At 40.2% G+C, this 22237-nt stretch overlaps 2 protein-coding genes and 2 long non-coding RNA genes across 4 annotated transcripts; 2 read left to right on the top strand and 2 right to left on the bottom strand.

Annotated features, from left to right (window-relative positions):
- Positions 1–446: 446 nt before the first annotated feature.
- LOC126912273 (uncharacterized) lies at positions 447–1577 on the top strand. The gene is made up of 2 exons (XR_007706891.1): positions 447–765; positions 1250–1577. It is a non-coding gene; the product is annotated as an uncharacterized LOC126912273 (long non-coding RNA).
- Positions 1578–8259: 6682 nt separating this feature from the next.
- Positions 8260–9969, bottom strand: LOC126912231 (uncharacterized; the record flags this gene model as incomplete). The annotated part of the gene is made up of 1 exon (XM_050703369.1): positions 8260–9969. A coding segment is annotated over exon 1 (1656 nt), but the record flags the coding sequence as incomplete, so codon positions are not given.
- A 950-nt stretch (positions 9970–10919) lies between these two features.
- LOC126912282 (uncharacterized) lies at positions 10920–19533 on the bottom strand. The gene is made up of 2 exons (XR_007706909.1): positions 19217–19533; positions 10920–12147 (listed from the first exon to the last, which is right to left on the bottom strand). It is a non-coding gene; the product is annotated as an uncharacterized LOC126912282 (long non-coding RNA).
- Positions 13571–15982, top strand: LOC126912244 (uncharacterized). The gene has a single exon (XM_050703679.1). The coding sequence runs from the start codon at positions 14478–14480 to the stop codon at positions 15693–15695; it is 1218 nt and encodes a 405-aa protein (XP_050559636.1). The 5' UTR covers positions 13571–14477; the 3' UTR covers positions 15696–15982.
- Positions 19534–22237: the final 2704 nt, after the last annotated feature.

Raw genomic sequence — 22237 nt, 5'->3', positions numbered from 1 at the left:
GCCGGGTGTAGACAGGGAGGTGTGTACCTAGGGTGTGCCCTAAGCTTGTAAACCCCGTTGCCAATCTCAATGTGCAACGGGGGCCCTATGCGCCTTAGCAAGCCTGCTAAGGCGAAGCTGTGGACGAAACGGGTTAAGCAACCAGGTACAGCTAGGGGAGCCCCCAAGGCTGTGGTCCCAGCGCCCTTCCGATGGTTTGGTGATGCCCTGAAGGGACAAACACCGGTGTGATCGGGTCGCACACCACCTGGTTCGTTGACACCGTTAGGTTGCCCCCAGGTACCGCAAAACCGCGGATTTAAAATAAAAACTAAACCTTTCTGCCAATACCGAAACAGCGACAGTACAGCGCCTTGAAAAAGGCGTGCACTGGCAAAATCCGTAGCGGGGCTACGACGCAGTGCTACGGCGTAGTAGGAATCGTAGCAGCGTTACGATGTGGGCGGGGCCGCGGGGGGGCGGAGTGGAGCTCGGAGCGGCGCAGCGTTGGATCGTGCGGTCTCGGCGGGCGTCCGTAGGCGAATGTCGAGCACCTCACGTTTTCCAAAAAGATGACCTTCCTTTTGTCATAACGTATGAAATCTAATGAGAAATCAGATCCTGGACCTGCGGACCTTATAATTATGATCTAGGTCTTGAAGGATGGCCGATACAAGTTGGAGCTTGTTGCTCGGGCCTATGGAAAGGCAATTTATGCTGCGGTGCAGTTTACGAAGCCATGGAGGAGCAAATTGACTCCTTATGAGTGTGCTGCTTTCTTTGCATGTAAGTATTTTTTTTTATGAATTAATATATGAATTTATAAATATATGATGGTAAGCAATCGCCGCCGCCCATGGACACTTGAAACACCAGAGGCGTTACAAGTGCGTTACCGGCTTTTTGGGGGTAAGGAAAGGGTTGTTGGGGAATCGGGGATTGGGAAGGGGGGAATTGGGCCCCCGTAACCTCACTCATACAACGAAACACAACGCAAGCGTTGTTTCACGTCGGTTTTCTGTGAGGCCGTGGTATCACTCCGGTCGAGCCGGCCCATTAGTGCCAAAGCATGGCGCTCCCACACTTAACAGACCTTTTCAGCCTTGCTTGAAACCTGAACCTCCACACCACAAGTTAAGTGGAAAGCGAATTGAATTCGCCTAATTGCAATAGATAATTTATAAGCTCAACCGGACTGGGAATGTTAATCTTTCTTTTCAACGCTTGCTTGCCACTTAATATACCTTGGGATGTGTTTTTATTTGTGCAGATCCATCCGATGAGACCACGACAGAGGTGCTGAGCACTCCAGCCTTCGATGGTGAAGAAGTTGGACCAACAACACCTGCCGAAGACGCCAGGGTTTCAGGAGAGGCCGTGTAAGGGAACGTCGCCGGTTTGATGTTTGTCGAACTGTCAAATTCAATTGACAGGATAAGACAAACGACACTTCGCTCGAGACAGCAACGCGACCGGCGCATCACATTTTCAGATCGTATTTTTAATAATAAAATTGTGTCTAGCTAGAAATCGATAATACTTAACAACTATTGTGTTCATTGTGATTACAATTCATTAAAATTAATTTGTAACTTGTAGAGGTGGTTTCATTTTCCTTATAATATTTTTACATTTTGTTTTTTATGCTCAATAGTGCTTTAAGGGCCTATGCACACAACATTAGACACACGAGAATTTTCAGTACAATGTTCCTTCTACAATATTGAAGGTACTTTCCCTCCAAGTGGCATAGCCGTGGAAAAATTAAATTAAAGAAAAGAAGGGATTGACCTTGTGGATTGATATTATATTATGCCGTCGTGCGCTATTATAAGGTGTCGAAAAAGAAGCCAGGTATGTAGCAAAGCAGGAAATGGAATTTCTTTTCACCGGTAAGTCCAAAAACATTAAAATACTTGTGATATTTGTAATTATAACATTAGCATTATGAATTTTATAGACACGATATAATCGCAAAGCAGACTAATAGTAATACAACTTGCAATAGATGAGTACTAGCTTGCACTACGTGAGCAATCGCGCAATGTATGACGTCCATTGCGAGAGTCGCGAGTACCGAAACAAAAGTTCATTTCCATAAAATTTATGACATCGATAGTGTTGGGTAAATTTGTAATCAATATCGATTGTTACTATGATACAGTCGATTATAATCAATAGCACACTTGATAACTAAAATAATATTATTATATTACGACTAATTAATAATCTAATTAGTTATCTCTGCTTTTAGCCAACAAATTATAAGTCACATTGCGGGATATATAGCACATATTTTAATGAAAAAAATTGACTGTGACATTTGTGTTGGAGCCCTATTATCAAGCGAAGTAAATTCCGACCATAAATTTATTGTTGCAAAAGATAAGGGTGGTCTCTTGTATCCTTCAAAAGAATTGCTACTAATCTGCAAAACATCTGAAGCAGTTATAAAAAAATACACCGACAACCTTCGGAATATTAACAAGCATCTCTTAACAGCAAAGATTATGCGCAGCTTCGTTGGGACGGATTTATTTAACAACATAAGTCAACATCAGGTTGGCTTATATCCTAGTGCGAATCATGTGACAGACCTTACTAAGGCTATTATAGAAAAGTACATTAGTGTTAGACTGCATTTCATTTTGAAAAATTCAAATTTAAAAGAGAGCAAGCGTATGCTTCTGAATAAATACGTATTATTTCAGGGACAATAATGTATTTCTTTTTAAACTGTTAAACACCAGAAATGTAAGGTTGAGAGGCAATTGACTTTCTTTAACCTTTTCGCCGCCCAGCTATATTAAACACGATGTGTCGCCGTACGCCAACGTATAAATGTATAATAAATGTAAGTACGAAAGTAGGGATGGCGGTAACATCATGTCGATAATGAAAAAAAATATGTGTAAATTTAAATTGGTACACAAATTTACAATTAAAAATACAAACTGTTAAATTATAATGGTAATTTGTTTTATTTTATGAACATTTATACTAAGAAAAATGGGTATCCGTTATCGGAGATGAAGATACATGCATAGAGTTGCTAGAGATAATAATAATAATTCGTAACATTATCCACTTCACCATTCATTTCATAACGTAGTCTGTTTACTTCATATCAAGTCATTGGCGTTCATAGCACGATAAATTTCGTAAGGAATAGAGTTGTCTATGCTTTTCTTTCTTTCTATAGAGTTTGGTTTGCTTTTGGTTTTAGTTTACATTTAAAATCTAACGTCAGGTCACGATCAGGAACATTGTTTGTAGTGATTAAAAGTGGCAACATATGTGTAGTTTTGGAAATGGATGGTAAATAACTATTTTAATACATTATCGTCCTCTTCTGATGTGCTTTCCCATTCAACATCAAGGTCGGAATCAGGTTCCACACCTTCTAACAGCCGCAACAACTCATCCGAATTATATTTGGTCATTTTGCACTGCACTGGGAAAGAAAAATGTGCGTGCACGCGTCGCCCGGCACTATGACACTATGACCTTGACGCCTATGCGCTTACGACGTCACAGGTTTACTTCTATTGATGTTGAAGGCGCTAGTGTCACTCGACATCTTGCCATTACGTAGAGATGGGTCTAGCAATATCGAAAACCCTCAGTACATAATAATTAATTTTAATGAAATGGTTTGATAGGTAGATGTACATTAATTTTGAAACACATTGTAATACGTTATTTACTGACCGGAATTTCTTTTTATTCATAGAATTCAAAAAACGATTGGATGGAAAAGAAAACAAATATTATAGTAAATAAAAATTCTAATGAATGCAACTTTCACGTCACATCACTGGCCTACTTGATATGAAGTCGTAGAAGTGTACGAGGTGGCGGAAGCTCACGATAGAGAAATGTCAGATTACTCGTACCGGGTTTAATTTCGACGGCGACAATTTGGGTCGCGACACCGACAATTTCTGATTTTGATTCCACTTATCCCTAAGCCGGAATAGACCCTTTGCATATCCCGCAAGAGACGGCGAAATCGAGCCGCGTCTGATGGGAGATCCTTTAATATGTTATGACGGTACATGTATTCTCCCATGTACCACTTAAGGCGACGCTGGCTCCTACATGTCCGACAATGCCTTTTGAGTTCCAGCCACTGCCGCTCCAGGGTGTTGGTGTGAATTTTCACCTTCACATTCCCACCTGGAGCCGGTACTCCCAGGGAGGCATCTACGGGAATGTCAACCGTACCCCCCGCCAAAGTTCAGGCTGTGGTTGACAGCTGAATGACCCCTCATGCCCAACCGTAAATGGATGTTATTATAGGCGCGGTGCATGTCGGACATAATGTACGACCCTGTGCGAACGTTTGCCTCCACTATAGGGTCCAGAGTCGTACGGGTTTTATCTGGGATAAGTTCCACGTGAACTTTTCTAGTAAGGCGGCTTATGCACCCAAATGACCATGTTTGCCGCCTTAACAGCCGGCCCCTGTGGTACTTTCTTGTATACAAGTGTGTCTCATCAATTTCGACCACGTCATTGCTTCCACCTAACATTTCTCTATCGTGAGCATCCGCCACCTCGCACACCTCTCTCAAGTAATGGTATGTTTGTATTGCCGTCTTTTTCGTTACCCCGACATCTTTTGCCGCCTGCGACACCTTATCTCTCCTTAAAAAATGTATCATTAGGCGTAGCGTATTTAATACGCTAACGTGCGCCCTTTCATAAAAAGTATTTTTCAGAGGGGACCTAATGGACGGCCTGCCCTCTCTTGCACACCTCCAGCACCTTAAACGGTATTTTAATTTGTAACTATCCTTAGCCTCCCTCGACATGGGGCCTCGGCACGTTGGACACCGAGGCGTCCGGGCTGGAATAAGCAGCCATGCCTTGGCTGCAGCCACCGCAGTTTCCTCGTTGGGAATAGCGCAAGCGTAATTCCACAAATTAAAATTCCTTGCCAAAATTAATTCTAAAGGATTCATTGTTAATACTTACTTACTAACTACTTAATACTAAATAAAATATAATTAATAAAAACTAAAATCTACTTAAAAACAATTAAAAAACAATCTAAAACAAAAACTAAATCTACAACTAAGTACTAACTTACTATTAAAAAATATAAAAAAAGTAATAACTAAATTAAAAATGAATGAAACTGAAAACGATTAATAAAATAAACTATGAAACACTTTATCGCAATTTCGCAACGGAAATCATACAAAAATCGAAATTTCAGTACAAAATTCGCTCCGAAATGCGTCGCCGATACACCAACTTGCCAAAATTTGGTGAAAAACATCTACATATCGACGCCTCCCAAGCATAAGGTCGTAACACCAAAAACTCATTTTTTCAGGAGCGTAACTTTTGTATACTATAATGAAAAAAATGACTTGTAAAACATTTCGAATAGGTGTTTTTTCTCTATGTTATAAATTATTACCTATATAACGTATTTCCAGGCCTTTGATATTATAAAGAATCATATTTACGCAAAAAAACTCATTTTAGCAACTTACGACTTTATACTTCGAAGAGAAAAGTCGTATCTTATTGTTACGACTGTATGCGACGTGATTATTAATGATCATTTCTCTTAAAAAAGGGGTCATAAGAAGGTACTTGATGAATAAAAACAACGACAAATTTAAGCTCAAATCAACTTTATTACAATAATTATCATAATAGGAACATAATGCAGTCTTCTTAAATCAATGGACGTTACGATATAGGTACTTTTATTTAAAAAAAAACAAAAACAATAAATCTCTAAAAATAATATTAAATCTGCCAGATAATCTTCAAGGCCCAGATAGATTAATGTAATATGTTAGACATATACAAGTTTATGTCTAATTATACAATAATCAATTAAATGACATAGAAATACAATCAAATAATAATATCTTCAAAATGAAATGCAAATCACTTTAAAATTAGTTATTCAACCCTCTTTTATATAACACAATATAATTTTTAGGTAAGTAGGTTATCTATATATTAATACGTGATGCAAAAACTTTGGACCACATTTTACGAAAATTGCGCGGACGTAGGAGCATAAAATTTGGTATACTTATAGTTTATGTGTAGGAGAAGTGCATAGCGCTAATATTTTTCAAAAATAATGCTTATAAAGTACATTAAATCAATAAATAAAACATTACACACACATGCATAGTATCTGATCGTATTTGACAAAACGTCAAAATCGATAGACATTGCGATGATATTCTCACGTCTCATATGAAAAGAGTTTTATAAAAGAGTTTGAATTAAATAAAAATTATCCTTCAACGTACGTTAAGTGGTATTGTAAATTAAATCATATATGGTCGAATTTCGGCCACTAGGCGACCACTAGTAAGTATAATTATGTATTTATGAGGGAATAACAATTTATTATAGATAATAGATTAGTCAAAGGAATCACTATTGTTTTGTTCAACAAAAGTGCCACTGTGTGACAATTGTTGATAAAAAGTATGGTACTCTTGGGGTATTATACGGCCTTGACATAGGCTTAGTAAATCATTAAATTTTGCCAATGTAATAGGTAAATGATCTGTGTAACATTGTTCCAAAACTTCTGTATCTAATAAACTATGATTTTTCCTTCTAGATGAATAACCCTTTTTAGTTAACCTTTTGAACGCCAATGGCATGTATAGATGTCATGCGCAAGCGTGCCCTGTGCGCCACCGACATCTATAGATGCCAAGAAACAGATCACAGAGAAAAACAAAATAAACACATTAAATCATTACTTTCACGTGTTTTATTGATGTATCTTAAGAACTGAATACCCAGTTATTACATAATTGTACACAGTGAACAAAATTGCAATATAGTTATTCTAATATTTGATTGATAAAAACAACTTAAATATCGGCTAAAAAAGCATGTTCTCTCGCGCCAATGGCATGTATACATGCCTACTAGTGATGTAGTGTAATTCAAGTAATATTAAAACTTGAGCTAAATGACTCGCTTATTTTTTGTAATAACTATTAAAAAGTATATATTTAACCTTAGTCTCTGAGAAAAAAGGTAAACTCGTGACGTCGTAAGCGCGTGCCGTGTTTTTAAATGCGGGGAAGTTGCAAAAAATATTTTATCTAGTACCTACATTTTAATTGCAAAAATGGCGAGTGAAGAGGTTTATAGTACAGAAGAACTATTGCGCATTCTAGATAATTATAAAATATTTTTGTAGGTTACTATCAACATCAGAAATTTTTGTTATTGATAATAATTATAGATAATATACAATTTAGTTTTAAATTTTACAATTCCAAGACTGTTAGTGAGCATAATGTTTTATAGGTACAATTGTTGATTTTTATATATTTTTAAGTTTCACGTAACCTTTTTCAATTACAAGGCTGTTAATGAGCATAATAAATAAATACGATTGTTGATTTTTTATATTTTTAAGTTTCATGTGACATTTTACAAATACAAGGCAACTATTTTAAGAATATGAAAGTGTATAAATAATATCACTAAAATCTACAGATTTTTTATATACCTATTTAGCAGTTTTCAAATTTGATTACCTAATACATAAATGAACTCGATAAGTTACATTATTCAGCTAACTACATCCCTAATCATAAACGAGAGATTAAAAAAAAATGGATAGTTGCCCGCGCCATTGGCATGTATACATGCCAATGGCGCGTAACTGATAGATAATAGTGCTGTAACTTGCTGCAATTTTATATGTATTTTTGTGTCTCAAAAGGTTGATATTTCATTGATAGTTGCTATTAATGTGGTCTTAAGTTTATTACAGTGGGAGATTAGGTTAAATAAATATTCTTTTTATGTTATAAGCAGTTTATTCAAAAAAAAATTCAGACGAAAATTATTACTCACTTTGGTTTATCGATAACATTTTGGAATCCCTAATATTTTCAAGGTTATTTCGTTGAATTTGTGTCTCGGCGTGGAGGGCACGGCGAAGCGTTTATGCTCTGGCGGTCAAAAGGTTAATAAATTCATAACGTTGTCTTCTTCAAAGCTATAACGGTAGTTTAAAATATAAGGTTCATTTGACACTACTTGAACTTCTCTAATTTTGGTCCAAGATATTTTTTGGTTTTTAGTATTTTTAGCCCAATTTCTACCGTCAAGTAATACTTTGTAATTGTAAAAATCTGTAAAACTCATTTCAATTACTGTGTAATTTGGTGGTTTGACTTTTGACCATCTTACTAAGGCAAACCATTGTGCTGGGGTGTAAATAAGCTTATTTTTTGCATTCCTCTCGATAAGAGCATGCACTGAGTCAGCTTCATTCTGTGTGTGCCCACGCTCTAAAAACCTATGAACTATTGTTATTTTATACTTTTTTGCTGCATATGTATAAAAAGCGAAAACAATACGGTTTCGATTTTGACCGGCACAGTTGTCGGACCAAAATCGGAATTCTTTGGCACCCTGGCTAACCTTAGTTTCAATAAATTTGGATAGGCAACTTGCGACTTCACATGCCCCGTGTTTCCCGTTACTTTCAGGCCACATGTAACAAAATCCTTCTTGACTAGCTAAATCAAATATTGTGAAATTATAAATCGATAATTTTCTTTTATAGTAAAATAAACCAACATTGCCATGAGGACAGTTCAAGATTTTTTGAAAATCAAAGCATGCTGTAACTATTTTTCCTCCGCTTTCTAAAGCTTCTTTTTTATCACTTGCTTTCATTTCTCTAGCTTTAATCTTGTTACTCATGTGAAGTTCTTGTTTTTGTTTTTCTTCTTCTGTCATTGTATCTTTGTTTGTGTTGTAAATATGGCATTCGTTACAGATATCTTTTTTCGGTTTGTGAAATGATATATTCAAATTTTGATTAATGATATCTCGATATTGTCTCACTGTCGTTGCTTTTTTAGTTATATTTTCAGTAATACACCACTCATTGTACAAAGAAAACATTTTTGTAAATGTAAGGTCACTATCTAAGTATATTTTAGTAGTATCTTTACGTACATAATGAGATTCAACGGGCTGGAACGTTTTGACATGCCTTAAAACATCCTGTTTTATTTCGTCGTCTATGACAATAGTTCTGGTACCACCGCGTCGATCAGGGGAAACAGAGCCACCCCCTGAGCTCCATTTCGCCAATGCCGTTTGAACAGTTCTTTCCCCTACAGAGAGTGTGTTTAGAAACATCGTTTTGCAAACGAACACCTTATTAGGTATGTCAGAATTAGACTCAATTAGAGGCAAGCAATACTTAATCGATTTCTTGCGCCTAGACACAAGTTTTGTAGTAGAAGGATACTTAGTATCGCCTACTTCTGTATGGTTGACGATGTAATCCCATTGTCGACAGTGATCTCCAATTCGCCAAAAAGAATTAAATATACGTTCCCGTTGTTGTGCATCAAACTTCTGAAAACATTTCAGTCGGCAAGTAACCGGACATGGTTGTTTTAAAATCTTTCCATCTCTTTGAACTCCGTTCTTACTTAAATACGCTTTTCCCATATTTTTTAAACATTTTCTTTTTATGTCTTTCCACTCATCACGGCGACGGCGACGTTTTCTTCCAATAATTTTGCTTGACGACGGCGTACTTTCGTTTGACGAGCACACAGAAGAATCCTGGCTCGAAACGTTACTGAGCAGTGGTGTATTGGCTCTACTACTACTGGATGAACAATTATTATCAGCTTCGCAATTAGATACGTTACTAAATAATGGAGTCGAAGTGCAAGCTACATATTTCAAAAAGTCATTATTCGGAGAGGGCATTGGTGTCATATCGAATGAAGGTTCTATTACATCAGCTGATTCGTTTAAAAAATCTTCATTACATGGCTCGGAATCCTTAGGAGTTGGGGAAGCAATTACTGGTAAAATTGCGGCTAAGTTAGTTAGTTCAAAGTTGTCGTCAATACTTCCTGTACTATTACTAAAAGAGTACCCGAACATCGTCTTGTATTGCTCCCACTGGTGTTCAGCCTCAAGTGGTACCGGTGATACTAAAAATAAAAACAGACCATTCGTTAAAAAATTAGCACAAATAACAAATATATTGTTTTTTTTTAACCCTATAACTATAGGGTAAAAAAAATTATTTTAATGATATTTTAGCTATAATGGAAAAGCAAAGTATCGTATCACAAATTTACAACAAAGCATAAAGTCGTATGACTATGATCAGTCTTTATACGTTTAATTATTTTTATATTTCAACCACGCATAAGGTCGTAAGTATAATTTACGACTCGTAGAACGAAATAGTTACGTAGTAAAAAGTCTTAACTGATGACTGTTAATGATTAATTACAACGCATATAGTCGTAACACAGACGTTCCGATGTTATGCGTCGGAACCAATTTTTTTTTGTTTCGTCCTATAGAACACTGTAACATATTATTATGATATTCTTATCACACATATAAACAAGTAAATTGAACAATAATAATAAGATAATACAGTAAAACTTACCATTTTCAAAATTTTGACCGGCCGTTAATACTTCGCTATTTGAATTGGGCTTATCTAACACCAATTTCAAAATCTTTGAAGAACGTTCGTTACTCATTTCACCAATTTATAATTGCACAAGTAAAGTTAAGTTAGTTAGTTATCAAAAGTAAACAAAAACAACACATAATCATAAATATTTGAACATTTAAAACTAAGAGACTTCGTTCGTGTCGTTCGTGTCGTACGACGTCGGTACTGTGCGCTGATTGGCCGGCCGCGGTCCAATAGATCGAAGCACATCGTCGGAACTGTCAGCGCGACTTTATGCGCGGGAGCGTTTAAATGTTACGACTATTATCGATTCAAAAACTCATTATTGATAAATTATTTATAAATTTGGATTTCGGGAATATGAAATACTGTTTGTCAGGGTTCTAATGGCATAAAAAAAAATATTTTCATAAAAAATAATGTTCCGACTATTTGCGTGGGAGGCGTCGAAATAGAACGCGATATTTTATCTTTCACGCGTAAGTAGGTAAATTGTAGATACATGAACAATGAAACGTTCACGCAATAAACTTATTATGGGGAATGGTGGTAAAACAGAAGGTGAAGAGGCTAGAAACATTATTGTGCAGAGTAGTGGTTCCAGTTTATCGAATTCCAAACCTTCTAGTACAAAAAAAAAAAACAGTTCAATTTTTTTAAGTCCATCAAGCGAATTTTGTATATGAGAAGAAGTAGTAATTAATAAAAATAAAAAGACTGATCCTCATCCCATTACAAAAAAGGTTTTGTTGATTGTGTAATACTCTAATAAAAAATTATGAATCTAAAACAAAATAGCGTTTTTATGATACCCCATCCCTAGCAATACGACTGTTGTATGCGCCACGACAAATATTTTCCCGTAAAATCAAACATTTTCAAAAATACCTGTATCTTTTAAGATATTACTAAGAACCCTGTGCTACTGCAGCTGTGCATACACAAGGATGTTAACTATGTATTGGTACAGAAAAAAATATCTGCTGAGGACTTTCCACGTCTCTGTGGAGGTTTGAAGTCAGGACTACATACGGGAACATAGACGTCGTAACGCACATCAGGCATTCTTGATACGGGAAGTATGTGACTTGTACAGCACTGGCAGTAAGTCTTAAAATTGCGCAGCCGCAGTGAACGTGTTAAGAGAGGTGTGCGAGGTGGCGGATCCTCACGATAGAGAAATGTTAGGTGGAAACAATGACGTGGTCGAAATAGATGAGACACATTTATAAACGAGGAAGTACCACAGGGGCCGGCTGTTAAGGCGGCAAACATGGTCATTTGGGTGCATAAGCCGCCTTACTAGAAAAGTTCACGTGGAACTTATCCCCGACAAAACACGCACGTACGCACGTCGCGCCCGCTACGCCTGCTGCGCAGACCCCGCCCACATCGTAACGCTGCTACGATTCCTGCTACGCCGTAGCACTGCGTCGAAGCCCCGCTACGGATTTTGCCGGTACACGCCTGTTGGCGCTGTACTGTCGCCGTTTCTCTTTAACAGAAATAAAGTCTATTTTATTTTAAATCCGCGGTTTAGCGGTACCTGGGGCAACCTAACGGTGACAACAAACCAGGTGGTGTGCGCCCCGAGCACACCGGTGTTTGTCCCTTCAGGGCATCACCAAACTATCGGAAGGGCACTGGGACCACAGCCTTGGGGGCTCCCCTAGCTGTACCTGGTCGCTTAACCCGCTCTCTCCACAGCTTCGCCTTAGCAGGCTTGCTAAGGCGCATAGGGCCCCCGTTGCACATTGAGATTGGCAACGGGGTTTACAAGCTTAGGGCACACCTTAGGCACTCACCTCCCTGTCTACACCCGGCAGGGAGGCTACACACCTTCGGGTTTCCCCCGCTCGAAGGGTTAGGTCGGCCCTTCAGGCCCCCGGCAGTTGTTGCGCGCTCCCGAGTTTGTTTGGCGCTTTCTTCTCGGGAGCTTTGCGGTAGGAAAGTGTCAAGGGTGGGAACTGTTTTGGGAACTGCCCTAGGTACTTCCCCCCTTACTATGTCATCCAAAGACATTTTGGAGGGTGTCTTGGAGTGCCTGGCCGCTAGGCCAGACCTCCCGATAGAGAAATGTTAGGTGGAAGCAATGACGTGGTCGAAATTGATGAGACACACTTGTATACAAGAAAGTACTATAGGGGCCGGCTGTTAAGGCGGCAAACATGGTCATTTGGGTGCATAAGCCGCCTTACTAGAAAAGTACACGTGGAACTTATACCAGATAAAACCCGTACGACTCTGGACCCTATAGTAGAGGCAAACGTTCGCACAGGGTCGTACATTATGTCCGACATGCACCGCGCCTATAATAACATCCATCTACGGGCATGAGGGGTCATTCAGCCGTCAACCACAGCCTGAACTTTGTCGGGGGGCACGGTTGAAATTCCCGTAGAAGCCTCCCTGGGAGTACCGGCTCCAGGTGGGAATGTGAAGGTGAAAATTCACACCAACACCCTGGAATGGCAGTGGCTGGAACTCAAAAGGCATTGTCGGACATGCAGGAGCCAGCGTCGCCTTAAGTGGTACATGGGAGAGTACATGTACCGCCATAACATTTTAAAGGATCTCCCATCAGACGCTTCTCGATTTCGCCGTCTCTTACGGAATATGCATAGGGTCTATCCCGGTTTAGGGAAAAGATGAATCAAAACCAGAAATTGTCGGTGTCGCGACCCAAATTGTCGCCGTCGAAATTAAACCCGGTACGAGTAATCTGACATTTCTCTATCGTGAGTACCGACACATCATTTTAAAAGAACATCAGACGCGACTCGGTTTCGCTGGCTCTTACGGGATATGCATCAGGTCTATCTTCCTACACATTATCCAGGTTAGTTTCTACTTTTCTATCTCTGCTCCCCCAACGCGACGTATTTATTTTTTTAGAAATATTAGTACATTCTTAGGTACTTTAAGATTAAATTTCTTTTATTATTTTTTACTTTTTAAAGGGAAATTAAGTTTTTGTGTCGGGGGTTTTTTAAATGTTAAATTTAATTATTTCAAGGCGCTGCACTGTTGCCCGTTTCTTTATTAGCAGAGAGGTCTAGTTTTATTTTAAATCCGCGGTTTAGCGGTACCTGGGGGCTGTAGTGTCCCCTCTATTATCATAATCTTTGTAATCCTAATAGTGTATAAATTAATTATATTTCATTAATAAAACACAGTATATTCTCAGCAGTCATTCGTTTCATTTCGCTCCCTTACGCATACCGTACATGGCGACCCTGCCAAAAGAAGGTGTCATACGAGTGTCGTGTATGTGATACCTATCGCGCAGAAGTCTGACCTATTTTGGTATAAGAATGTAAAACATTAAATGAACTTTAGTTGTTACCAAGATGAACAATTTAGACTCAATCGTAGTACACTTGAGTGCTGTCGTATACATCAAAAATTGTCAATATGGGATCCTCAAAGTCAAAATATGAAGAAAAAGTTGTCGTCCAAAACGCGATCGGAGGGTCCAACCAGGCATCATTTGAGGAAATAAAGTTTCATCTAAGCACCGCTAGCATAATTCTGACGGTAATTGCATTGGTTCTGGGAGTTGGTCTACTTGCTTTCCTGTACCGAATGTATAGGAAGTGTCATATGCGCTGGATGCAGCAGGAAATACATCGGCAAAACCTGCGCTCTTCCATTTTTCGTCGCGGCCGCCGTGATGCAAAAAGCGAGGACATCGTATGACGGTGCAACATCATCTACGGCATCAGTGAAAAAAAAAATGTGAAAAAAAAGGTGAAGTGCGGGTAAAATAAAAGTGAAATAATTACGTCAAAAAAAAAAAGAAAAAGTGAAAGTGCAGCTCAGATAAGTGCGTATTAAATAATTCTTACTTGCAAATCGGGTAGGACTACTGACTATGCTCCTTTCTAGTGGACGATAAGTTATAAAAAACTAATGTAGTGGACTCTAAGATATAAAAAACAAATGTAATCTAATGTGTGTCATGATCTGTAAGTTCTATACTCCATGTGACGGCAATGCTTGGTAAGTTATGATTTTACAATTAAAGGAATTGTATGATAAACTGAAAAATATAAAGACTTATCTGATTAAAATTGGTCCTAAAAGGCGCCAAGGACAAATTGTTATTAATAAGTTAGAGGAGGCAAAAATATTTTATGACGAGTATACGTTACTTATAAGTGAATTAAACAAAGATATAAAAGAGGGAAGATTGTCTACCCAGGACACCGATTTAGTTATCAAATTGTCCTCCGAATTTCAGTCCTTGTATACTGACATAGAGTTTCTATGTACAAAACATAAATCTAGTGATTTTAAAGATAAATTTTCTGATATGACCGAAACTAACGTAAACATGGCGGAAACATTCAATTTAAAAACTGCTTTGTCCTTACTTGCTCAAATGAATGACGATGAATTAAATACTAAACAACTGATTGATAACATCGAATACTATGCGTCTGTATTGGAAAAAGATGAATGTAAGCATAAATTGATTCAGTTTGTATTAAAAAGCAGATTGTCACAAGGTGCAAAATTGAAAATAAAGTGTAGTTATTCAACTGTAACAGATTTGATCAATGATATGCGGAAAGAGCTTTTGCCCCAAAAATCAGCCCCTGCCATACAAGATAAATTACAAAAATGTAGACAAAATAATTTAAATATTCAGGATTATGGTAAGGAAATTACCGAGATGTTTGTGGAGCTGACGATTGCGCAATCCAGTGGAAATTCAGATTGTTACAACATTTTAAAACCTCTAAACGAAAAGTATGCCATTAAAAAATTCGCCGATGGGTTGCGTAATCGCAGACTTAGTACTGTCATTACATCCAGGAATTACAGCTCGTTGAAGGACGCAATCCAGGCTGCAATGGAGGAGGATATCGGGTCTGCTTCCACATCAGCTGGTGAAATCTTAGGTATGTCCCATCAAAATTATAATAAACCTACCAGTCATACTTTTTCTTCCCCTAGAAGGCAAAATTACCATCGCGGAGGTCAGCATTTTAATAGCAGAGTGTTTTCGCAGCGAACTAATTATAATCCTAATTTTAGAGGTCAAAATCAAGTCCCTATGTCTGCTCCTCGGCCAGTACAAAGACCCTGGCAGAAAAGAGGTATGTATAATAATAATAATAACCGTCGTGGAAATAGGTGGAATCGCAATCAACATATGCGCGTAATAACTGAAACGGAAAATAATAGCGATGTTGCGGAAAATAAGTTTTTTCGAGGCTAATAATTTTATCTTAACTACTAGTAGTAATTGTTGCATCAGATTATCTCTAAACAACGTGATTCATTCTTGGTTACTTGATACGGGCGCTACCATTTCGGCTCTTAAATATAAACATGCACTCGAACATAATCTTCCAATCCATAATGAGAAGATTATTATAAATGGAATTGGTGGCAAAGTCCATGCAATTGGATACACATATTTAAAATTACGAAGTGATGATAAATTATTTAGACACAAGTTTTATGTTTTTGATTCGCTACCATGTAAGGCAAGCGGTATCATCGGCCAAGATTTTTTACGGCTATTATTAGAAGAATACAATTTTAGTATCGAGTATGTAAAAGGTACAGATAACGCAGCTGCAGATGCTTTGTCTCGTATCAAAATACAAGATTTAAAGGAAATGTCTAATAAAATAATAAATGTCATGACAAGAGCGCAAAAGAGAAAGATAGCGCATACTATGCCAGATTCTTCGGCTAATATCGACTTTACCGACGATTGGTCTGATCAACCAAAAGTCGTAGAGGCGCATATTAAACCTAAGGACCACATAGAATTAGTATTTATTGAAAAGAAGAAATTAAACTCTATAAAACAACAAAATGACGTACGTTTTGAAACTAAAACGTTTTGTTATGTTCCTGTTAGGAACTCAATTTATATTAAATACATGGATTCTCAATCGCAAATTACCCCAGCGGAATTTGTGAGAGAACTTGATGAAGCATGCTTAAAAAATGGAATTAATGAACTATATTTTGTAATGACTAAAAGAAATAATGTTTTCGTGGAAAAATTATTAAATGAAGTAAAAATATACGGAAGTGCTACTATGCCTAGGTTATGTATATTAAAGGACATTATTAGAATAGAAAATAAAGATGATCAAAAGGTAATATTGAATGACTTCCATCTCTTGCCCACAAGTGGCCACGCGGGTATGAGACGGATGTTATCTAATATTAAAAAATACTATTTTTGGCCAGGATTAGAAAAAGATGTAATTAATTTTGTAAAACGCTGTGACAAATGCCAGCGACATAAGTATTCGACATACGTAAAAGAGCCTATGGTAATAACGTCAACCGCAAACACTGCCTTTGAAAAAATATATTTGGACATCGTTGGTCCCCTAGAGCGAGATAATACTAATTATTCATATATTTTGACTCTGCAGTGCGAACTTTCAAAATACGTTGAAGCCTATCCACTTATTTCTAAAAACACAACAGAGGTAGCTAGAATTTTAGTAAATAATTTTATATTGCGATATGGAATTCCGAAGGAGATCGCAACAGATAGAGGTGCAGAATTCATGTCTTCAACAATGAACGAGGTATGTAAACTTTTACACATTACAAAAACTAATTCTACCGCCTATCACCATCAGTCAATAGGTGCATTAGAAAATTCGCATAAACACCTTGGTTCCTTCCTCAGAATTCAATGTGACAACCATCCCGAAATGTGGAGTCAATGGCTTCCATTTTGGTGCTTTTCCTTCAACACGTCCGTGCATAGAGAAACAAAATTTACACCGTATGAGCTTGTTTTTGGGAAGAAATGCTCTCTCCCTAGTAATTTGTTAAGTAATATAATAGATCCCCTCTACACTTTTGATAACTACCCTTTAGAACTCAAATTTCGTTTGCAATTGGCACAAAAGGAGGCTCGAGAAAATTTACTATCTAGTAAAATTAAAAGAAAAGAAATATACGATAGAAATATGAATCCAGTTGTATATAAACCAAATGATCTGATTCTTGTTAAAAATGAGGTTGGAAACAAATTAAATTGTGTTTATTCTGGACCATATGTTGTGATAAAAGATATGTCACCGAATGTTGAAATTATGCGAAATAATAAGCCCGATGTAATACACAAAAACCGCACTAAATTGTATCACTCTAGTTAAGTAATCATAATTATCATGTATTGTATGTTATCTATTGTAATGCAAGAAAAATGCTAATGTAATAAGCATTTTCCTTTTTTTTTCAGGGGGGAGGTGTAGTGTCCCCTCTATTATCATAATCTTTGTAATCCTAATAGTGTATAAATTAATTATATTTCATTAATAAAACACAGTATATTCTCAGCAGTCATTCGTTTCATTTCGCTCCCTTACGCATACCGTACAGGGCAACTTAACGGTGACAACAAACCAGGTGGTGTGCCTCCGAGCACACCGGTGTTTGTCCCTTCAGGGCATCGTGAACAATCGGAAGGATACTGGGACCACAGCCTTGGGGGCTCCCCTAACTGTACCTGGCCTGCTTAATCCGTTCTCTCCCCTATGCGCCTTAGCAAGGGCCCCCGTTGCACATTGAGATTGGCAACGGGATTTACAAGCTTAGGGCACACCGTAGGCACTCACCTCCCTGTCTACACCCGGCAGGGAGGCTACACACCTTCGGGTTTCCCCCGCTCGAAGGGTTAGGTCGGCCCTTCAGGCCCACGGCAGTAATCGCGCGCTCCTGAGTTTGTTTGGCGCTTTCTTCTTTGGAGCTTTGCGCTAGGAAAGTGTCAACTCTTTGGGTGGGAACTCTTTCGGGTACTGCCATAGTTACTTCCCCCGCACTATTTAATATGTCATCCAAGGACATACTGGAGGGTGTCTTGGAGTGCCTGGCCGCTAGGCCCGACCTTCATAACTAGGCTCCAAGCCCTTTTGGGCGACTTAGTCCCAAACCTCATGCAAACCCAAGTCCTTATTTACATTATAACATAATTATTATACAGTCCACCCTTATTATTTATTCCACCTACTGAGCTATCGTCGCAACAGATAGTTACAAATTAAAATACCGCTTAAGGTGCTGGAGGTGTGCAAGGGAGGGCAGGCCGTCCATTAGGTCCTCTCTGAAAAATACTTTTTTAGAAAGGGCGCAGGTTAGCGTTTTAAATACGCCTAATGGTGCATTTTTTAAGGAAGGATAAGGTGTCGCAGGCGGCAAAAGATGTCGGGGTAACGAAAAAGACGGCGATACAAACATACCATTACTTGAGAGAGGTGTGCGAGGTGGCGGAAGCTTACGACAGAGAAATGTTAGGTGGTAGCAATGACGTGGTCGAAATTGAGACACATTTATGTACGACAAAGTACCACAGGGGCCGGCTGTGAACGCGGCAAACATGGTCATTTGGGTGCATAAGCCGTCTTACTAGAAAAATTCACGTGGAACTTATCCCCGAAAAAACACGCACGTACGCACGTCGCGCCCGCTACGATCCTTGCTACGCCGTAGCACTGCGTCGAAGCCCCGCTACGGATTTTGCCAGTGCCAAAAAGGCGTGCCTTTTTCAAGGCGCTGTACTGTCGCTGTTTCGGTATTGGCAGAGAGGTCTAGTTTTTATTTTAAATCCGCGGTTTAGCGGTACCTGGGGGCAACCTAACGGTGTCAACGAACCAGGTGGTGTGCGACCCGATCACACCGGTGTTTGTCCCTTCAGGGCATCACCAAACCATCGGAAGGGCGCTGGGACCACAGCCTTGGGGGCTCCCCTAGCTGTACCTGGTTGCTTAACCCGTTTCGTCCACAGCTTCGCCTTAGCAGGCTTGCTAAGGCGCATAGGGCCCCCGTTGCACATTGAGATTGGCAACGGGGTTTACAAGCTTAGGGCACACCCTAGGTACTCACCTCCCTGTCTACACCCGGCAGGGAGGCTACACACCTTCGGGTTTCCCCCGCTCGAAGGGTTAGGTCGGCCCTTCAGGCCCACGGCAGTTGTTGCGCGCTCCCGAGTTTGTTTGGCGCTTTCTTCTCGGGAGCTTTGCGGTAGGAAAGTGTCAAGGGTGGGAATTCTTTCGGGTACTGCCCTAGTTACTTCCCCCGCAATTTAAAATATGTCGTCCAAGGACACCCTGGAGGGTGTCTTGGAGTGCCTGGCCGCTAGGCCCGACCTCCAAGACGCCTTCTTACACATACTCCCTCAAAGAGGACCGCCCAGTCCGGGTGGTCTTCAAAAACGTCCCGGCGGGGATCTCCGAAAAGGAAATCTCGGACGACCTTAGGGATCAGGGGATCCCTATCCTAAACGTCCACAGGATGCACCGCAAAAACGGTGAAGCCTTCAATATGGTGGTCGCCTCGTGCGCTCCCACACAAGGACACCACCCCATCTTCTCCGTCTCCACAATCTGTGGACTCTCCGGCCTCAAAGTAGAGAGGCCCCATAAAAATGGCAACATGGCGCAATGCCATAAATGCCAACTTTACGGCCACGCGGCAAAGAATTGCCACGGGAAACCCAGGTGCGTCAAGTGCCTGGGCGACCACCCAACGGCGGATTGTCCCCGCCCTAAAGACCGCTCCCTCTGCACTGAGCCGCCCAGCTGTGTGCTGTGCGGCCAGTCTGGCCACCCCGCCAACTACCGCGGGTGTCCCAAGCCCCCAAAACCTCGGCGCCCAAGCTGATGAAGCGAGCCATCGCCCGCCAAGCAAGGGAATGCCCCGACACCCCCCTCGCCCCCCAACGTCCTAGCCCCTGGAGTGTCTTAAACACCCAGCGGCATTTCCCGGCATTGAGGCCGGTCCAACAACCCGCCATCCCCGGGCTGATGGACCACCCTGTTCCTAAACCCGTGACCCCAGCCCAAGGGATCGACTTTGATCCCTTCGTTATCATCTCCAGCACATTCTGTGCTTTCTATACCCCCCGAGCCATCCAAATGGCAAAAGAACTCCAAGCCTGTAGAGGTAACCTCCAGGCTATCAGACAGGTGTACGACAAGTACCCTGATGTTCACGCCGCCATCAGATCCCTCCAAACCTCCCAGTAATGGATAGGTACACGGCAAGAAGGCTAAAGCCGACTGCCCTTAGGTTAGGGTTTTTCAACGCCAATGGCCTTAAGAGCCAACGCGACGAAATCGCCACCTTCCTCCGCGATCACCACCGACAAGCAAAATGACAGAAAAATCCCATTTTTTTTTGATAAATATATTATATTATATCAGTGAAAATTCATATAAATACCTATATTGACGAGAGCAAGAAGGCGAAACGCACCCCCACCATCCCCGGACTCGTCGCTCAGCTCCCGCCTCGCCGTCACCGGAACCCAATTCTGAAGAACTACCGGTGACTGTAGTTGCGAGTGAGCTCGACGGACGACTATTTCTCCCTACCAACGTCGCGCCACCTGTACATCAGCTGGGGAGAGACCGGCCACCGACGGGCTTAGGAACCAGGGGTCAACAGACCAAACAAATTTCGATTTGTGTATGATTTCTATTTTGTGATAAAATGTTTTAATGGTTAATAGTTTTATTTAATAGTTTTTATTTAGTTTTAGTCATATTTGTTTTACTTATTACTTTTTTTAATATTTTTTAATAGTAAGTAGGTACTTAGTTGTAGATTTAGTTTTTGTTTTAGATTTAAGTTGTTTTTTTTTATTGTTTTTAAGTAGATTTTAGTCTTTATTAATTTTATTTAGTACTAGTTAGTAGTAAATTATAATTAATTCTTTAAAACTAATTTTGGCAAGAAATTTTAATTTATGGAATTACGCTTGCGCTATTCCCAACGAGGAAACTGCGGTGGCTGCAGCCAAGGCATGGCTAAAATACCGTTTAAGGTGCTGGAGGTGTGCAAGGGAGGGCAGGCCGTCCATTAGGTCCTCTCTGAAAAATACTTTTTTAGAAAGGGCGCACGTTAGCCTAATAAATACGCTACGCTTAATGTTACATTTTTTAAGGAGGGATAAGGTGTCGCAGGCGGCAAAAGATGTCGGGGTAACGAAAAAGACGGCGATACAAACATACCATTACTTGAGAGAGGTGTGCGAGGTGGCGGATGCTCACGAGAGGGAAATGTTAGGTGGAAACAATGACGTGGTCGAAATTGATGAGACACATTTATAAACGAGGAAGTACCACAGGTGCCGGCTGTAAATGCGGCAGACATGGTCATTTGGGTGCATAAGCCACATCGTAACGCTGCTACGATCCTTGCTACGCCGTAACACTGCGTCGTAGCCCCGCTACGGATTTTGCCAGTGCACGCCTTTTTCAAGGCGCTGTACTGTCGCTGTTTCGGTATTGGCAGAGAGGTCTAGTTTTTATTTTAAATCCGCGGTTTAGCGGTACCTGGGGGCAACCTAACGGTGTCAACAAACCAGGTGGTGTGCGACCCGATCACACCGGTGTTTGTCCCTTCAGGGCATCACCAAAATATCGGAAGGGCACTGGGACCACAGCCTTGGGGGCTCCCCTAGCTGTACCTGGACGTCTAATCCGTTCTCTCCACAGCTTCGCCTTAGCAGGCTTGCTAAGGCGCATAGGGCCCCCGTTGCACATTGAGATTGGCAACGGGGTTTACAAGCTTAGGGCACACCCTAGGTACACACCTCCCTGTCTACACCCGGCAGGGAGGCTACACACCTTCGGGTTTCCCCCGCTCGAAGGGTTAGGTCGGCCCTTCAGGCCCACGGCAGTTGTTGCGCGCTCCCGAGTTTGTTTGGCGCTTTCTTCTCGGGAGCTTTGCGGTAGGAAAGTGTCAATGGTGGGAATTCTTTCGGGTACTGCCCTA

The sequence above is a fragment of the Spodoptera frugiperda genome, chromosome 24 (assembly GCF_023101765.2).
Source record: "Spodoptera frugiperda isolate SF20-4 chromosome 24, AGI-APGP_CSIRO_Sfru_2.0, whole genome shotgun sequence".
NCBI classification, from domain to species: domain Eukaryota; kingdom Metazoa; phylum Arthropoda; class Insecta; order Lepidoptera; family Noctuidae; genus Spodoptera; species Spodoptera frugiperda.
The sequence above is the reverse complement of the archived record's forward strand: the minus strand, read 5'-3'. Positions and strand labels throughout refer to the sequence as shown.